We start from the raw sequence: 4,719 nt of genomic DNA, 5'->3' as shown, positions 1-4,719 counted from the left end.
ACCGATAACCTGCATAAAGAAAGCATGGCGGTTACTGCACAGTACGTACGTAGAGGAAAAAAACAAGAATTTTATAAAACGTGTACACGATTAACATTTCCCTGGAAAGAGAGGATGAATATATTGTTTAATTAAAACTACTCGTACATATATCTTTGAACCGAATTTCTCTTATTTGGTACGTCTGTTTATTCTGACATCCATCAAGAGAGTTTAAATTTGACATAAGCCTTACTAGGCTTTCGTACTTACGTGAATGAGCTAATAGGAAGTTGCCAAAATATAGATAAGTACAGTGTATATCGAATGTTACTGTTTGGATGATAATCTAGCTGTTCTCTTTACATCATGACTGTGTAAAATCGTTTGCAATGGCCTCTAATTCTGCAACTACTGATGACGATTCTGACACAAGAGTAGGTTTTGCTTTCTTGCTGGGTTTCTTGCTTTCTTGCTGGGTTTCTTTTATAAATTAGCCAGCAATGGCTACCTCGTCAACTTTCTGCGTTGTTAATTACTTTCGTTTCCGTTACCGTTTCGTAGACATTTTAATAATTTGTTTTACTTTTAAATGAATAATTTCAGTGCATCATTACGTAAGAATTTCTCATATAACTTATTTAATGAATACAAAAACACTTCTGAACTTGTAAAGGACACTTTTTTCTAAACATAGGAACAAGATTTTTATTTTTAACATTCACTTGAACGAGTATACATGTACCAAAAAACTACAATGTATATTACCGTGTAAGTGGAAATTCCAGCGGAAAATTAACTATTTGCTCTTAAAATCGGCATATAATTTTAGAGAAAGGAAATTTGAGCGATTTTAAAATGTTCACTAAAGAAGTTACTATAAAAATACGCATTATATTGTTAGCGATCTTCAATTCCAGCGATCTCATCACCCTCGGTAAAATTCTCAAGTTAAAAGACTAAATAAAACTAAAGGTACTGTGAGCAATGAGCTCACTAAATGATACCCCGCCTACCATATGGTTATAATGTCAAAGTCAATGTTTTGCTCTGGGAGACCCTTAATAAGAATAAAATAGCATGTGCACAATGTCTTTATGCAAAAAAGAATCTGTTGAAGTATCATTAATTTTTTTCAGTAGCATAAGAGGAGTTGTAAATAAGAGATAGCTACCCATCAATATTACAGAACAAATGGCCGTGTCCATGTTTTGCAATGGGAAACCCAAAATATATGTCTTATCAAAAAGTAAAATAAAAGGTGCACGATGGCACAATGTAATAGAGATTCTGTGAAAGTCTAATTAAACTTTTTGCCTTGGAGTTTTATCTACATTGAAAATAAAACCTTTATCTTGAGCTGTCGTACGGGGGTATAGGTGTTTCCCAAACACATCTTGTTTTTGTTTGTAATTTTAATAATTTTTCTACAGTTTCTTCTGCAGAAAACACAACGACCAGCTTTAGAGAGGAGCACTTCTCTTGATCCAAAATTTTTGCAGAGAGCACCATCTTTCCAGACAATAACGGAATTTAAAGAAAAAGTCAAAGAATCAGAAGAAAGTAAGACAGATAGCAAAATCGAGCAAACTGTGAAAGAGGAACACATCGAGGAAGATTCTAACCTCGATGAGAAGAAAAATGATGTATCACAAGAATCACAACAGGAAAATCCTGAAATAGGCAAATGCATTGAATGTGTGAAAGCCATCCCAGTCTTTTCGTCGGATGGAATTGAAGCTGGCGATCACGTGATCTGTAGTGGGGCAGTATATGACCACCACGGGATAATTATATCAAAATTAGACGATGGGGTGACTTTTGAAATCATAGAAGCAACAAATACTTTCTCTGGGGTTGTTGTCGGGCTTTCAAAGCTATTTGGTGGAAAAGCCAAAATCCAATCAACTTTCAAAAAATTTGACTTTGAAAAAGAAAAGATATGTGTAGTAGAATACAGAAATAGAAAATATTCGAAAAAAGAAACCATCCAACGCGCCAAAAATATATATGATGACAAAGAAGAGAGCGTAAAGTACAAATATGATCTTTTCGATAACAATTGTGAACATTTTGCTACACATTGTGTTACAGGACAAAATTTTAGCGTACAAGTAACAAAGTTCAGATTGACGTGGAAATTATTTTGGGCTAGGGGTTTTGTTGGGATAAGCGATGAACTGACAAGAAACGAAAAGGAATTCGAAAACAAAATCATTTGCAAAGACTGTTATGAGATGAATAAAAAACTTCTTGCTGTCAAGTTGAAGCCTGTTGTTACAGAACAAGATATTGAAATGGGAGATATCATCCGATATTCCTACTACAATCTGTGGCACGAGGCAGTGGTTTTAGAAAAGAAAAGTCCGACAGAAAAGTCCGTAGTGTGTACCATCGCCCATTACGCCTTCTGTGGAATATTCGCCCATCGAACAATCAAGGAGGAAGAATTGGAAATAAAATTTGATGGGAAATGCATCAAGCTGGAGTACACTGAGCCTCCCTATCATGTATATAATCCAGACGAAGTAGTAAAGCGTGCGAGAAAAAGATTGGGAGAACAATTGTTTGTTTTCTTTTCAAACGATTCTAGTCACTTTGCAAGATGGTGTAAACTGAAACTTATGTGAGCTTCAAGGCTTAGAAATATATTCATCGAAGTCTTTGCATTTTTATTCATCAATTGTCTAATTTTTTTGCAGCATCCATATTGTTTGTACTCATCAATAAAAATAGCGAGATGGCTTACTCCTCCATGGCGTCTGAACCCACCTAGCTCTGATGCTTAGCAGGTCTGCTTGTGATTTGTATTGTTTAAATGGAATTTTGAACTTGAAACTGTTCATTAACTCCATATTTCATTCAACGAGAAAGAAAGATATTTTAAATTCAATATTATGAAATGTTTACTGTTTTCTTTTTATTTTTTTTTTATACTGTGGCACCAATTTGCTTAAATAAATGTTACAATTTATAAACCCATGTGATAATGAACTTCAAAGCATTATTGTACCAATTCAGATCATTTTTTTATGAGTAAAACCACAAACATGGATTTAAAAAGAAATCCTTGCTTGACATGCTGTAATGATTATTATTAAATTTGAATATTCTGACTTTAAGTCATTTGATTATCTATTTTAAATATACTAGCATGCCAAATAAATTAATTAATGCTTTTGTCAATAAATGGAACTAAAACAAGATGCCCATGAGCCACAATGCTGAATACCTATGGTCCTTATTTTCTTCATCAGATTATTTCCCTATCTATTTCTTGGTAAAACAAGATGTGTTTGTGAAACATAGATGCCCCCGTATGGCAACATAGCAAAGATTAAACTTTTCTTACATACAAATTTAATTGATTGGTACCAAAAGTAGGGTATTCTCACTGGAAAACAATTGTGAAATTTGAAAGAAAGCAAATGTTAAAGTTTTTTCAATAGGTACAAAAATCTCCAAGCTCAAGGTCAAAAGGTAAAGGTAATTGGTATCCAATGAAAGGTCTTGCCACATAGAATACTTGTGTAGAGTATGGAAGCCCTAGCCCTAACCGTTCAGAAGTTATGGCCAAGGTTAAAAAAAATTTCAAAGTACGTCAAACTCCAAGGTCAAGGTCAAAGGGTCAAAGTTCTTGTTAGCAAATGAAAGGTCTTGTAACAAGGATTAAATATGTAAAGTATGAAAGCACTAGCCCTTACCCTTTAAAAGTTATGGTCAAGGTTTGCTTTTTAAAAGTAGGTCAAACTCAAAGGTCAAGGTCAAAAGGTAAAAGTGCTTGGTATCCAATAAAGGGTCTTCTCACAAGGATTACATATATATGAAGTATGAAAGCCCTATCCCTTACCGTTCAAAAATTATGGCCAAGGTTAAAGTTTTTTCAAAGGAACGGAAATCCATAGACGAAGTCAAAGGGTCAAGGTTGTTGATATCCAATGAAAGGTCTTTCAACAAAGAATACATATGTGAAGTATAAATGTCCTGGTATCTACTATTCAAAAGATATGGCCAAAGTAAAAGTTTAAAATTTTCATGTAAAAGTAGGTCAAACTCCAAGGTCAAGGTCAAAAGTTCAAATTTGGTGGTACCCAAAGAAAGGTCTTGTCACAAGGAATACACATGTGAAATATGAAAGTCATGGCTCCACTAAATCAAAAGTTATGGTTAAAGGTTAAAGAAAGACGGACGGACACGACAAAAACTATATACCCCCGAAACTTCGTTTACGGGGGCATAATTAAAGGTCATACGAAACAATGTCCTGAGCATTTGGGGTTGTATACGGAAATAAGTATATCTGAGCAACATTAATCAGCCTGAAATAACATTTTGGATTTTTTACGCAAGTTGGAGGCAGCAGAGTTGATCAAAGATACTTGACTGCGAAGATGAGCTTCAACCAGCGCGGCTTATCTCCCTTTGCTTATAACGTCAGTAAGACCCACTCGCTACATTATGTACTAATATTTATATAGCCGAGCATGTCTTATGCAGCGTAATTTTTAAGAAATATCATTGTTTTGACTAAAACTTGGCATAAATATATGATTTTCAAACCAGATAGTGTTTGTCTTTTAACATCCTGTTGCATGTTTGCAAGATTTTAGCATGTTTTATCCGTGTTATTTATTTGTCATCCTTCTACATATCAATATAATTAGAGAGAGACGATGTCCAAAGAGAGCAGAACTTATGTACTCGAGTTGTATATAAATATAGACGCTGTCAAATAGCAAT

At 34.3% G+C, this 4,719-nt stretch overlaps 1 protein-coding gene across 1 annotated transcript; it reads left to right on the top strand.

Annotated features, from left to right (window-relative positions):
• The first annotated feature begins 233 nt into the window (after positions 1-233).
• On the top strand, positions 234-3,248 carry LOC134259094 (uncharacterized). Its single transcript, XM_062741690.1, has 2 exons — positions 234-416; positions 1,425-3,248. The coding sequence occupies exons 1-2, from the start codon at positions 372-374 to the stop codon at positions 2,607-2,609; spliced, it is 1,230 nt and encodes a 409-aa protein (XP_062597674.1). The 5' UTR covers positions 234-371; the 3' UTR covers positions 2,610-3,248.
• Positions 3,249-4,719: the final 1,471 nt, after the last annotated feature.

Source organism: Saccostrea cucullata, unplaced genomic scaffold (genome assembly GCF_032062105.1).
Source record: "Saccostrea cucullata isolate Sc308-1 unplaced genomic scaffold, CSIRO_AGI_Scuc_v1 ctg453, whole genome shotgun sequence".
In the NCBI taxonomy this organism is placed as follows: Eukaryota; Metazoa; Mollusca; class Bivalvia; order Ostreida; family Ostreidae; genus Saccostrea; species Saccostrea cuccullata.
This window is presented reverse-complemented; position numbering and strand designations above follow the sequence as displayed.

What these genes read in the sequence shown, in the direction of transcription:
- LOC134259094 (XM_062741690.1), top strand. Translation starts at nt 372, where the DNA reads ATGGCCTCTAATTCTGCAACTACTGATGACGATTCTGACACAAGA. An exon ending in ATGACGATTCTGACACAAGA is followed by an intron (nt 417 to 1,424) that starts GTAGGTTTTGCT and finishes TTTCTTCTGCAG; the next exon opens with AAAACACAACGACCAGCTTT.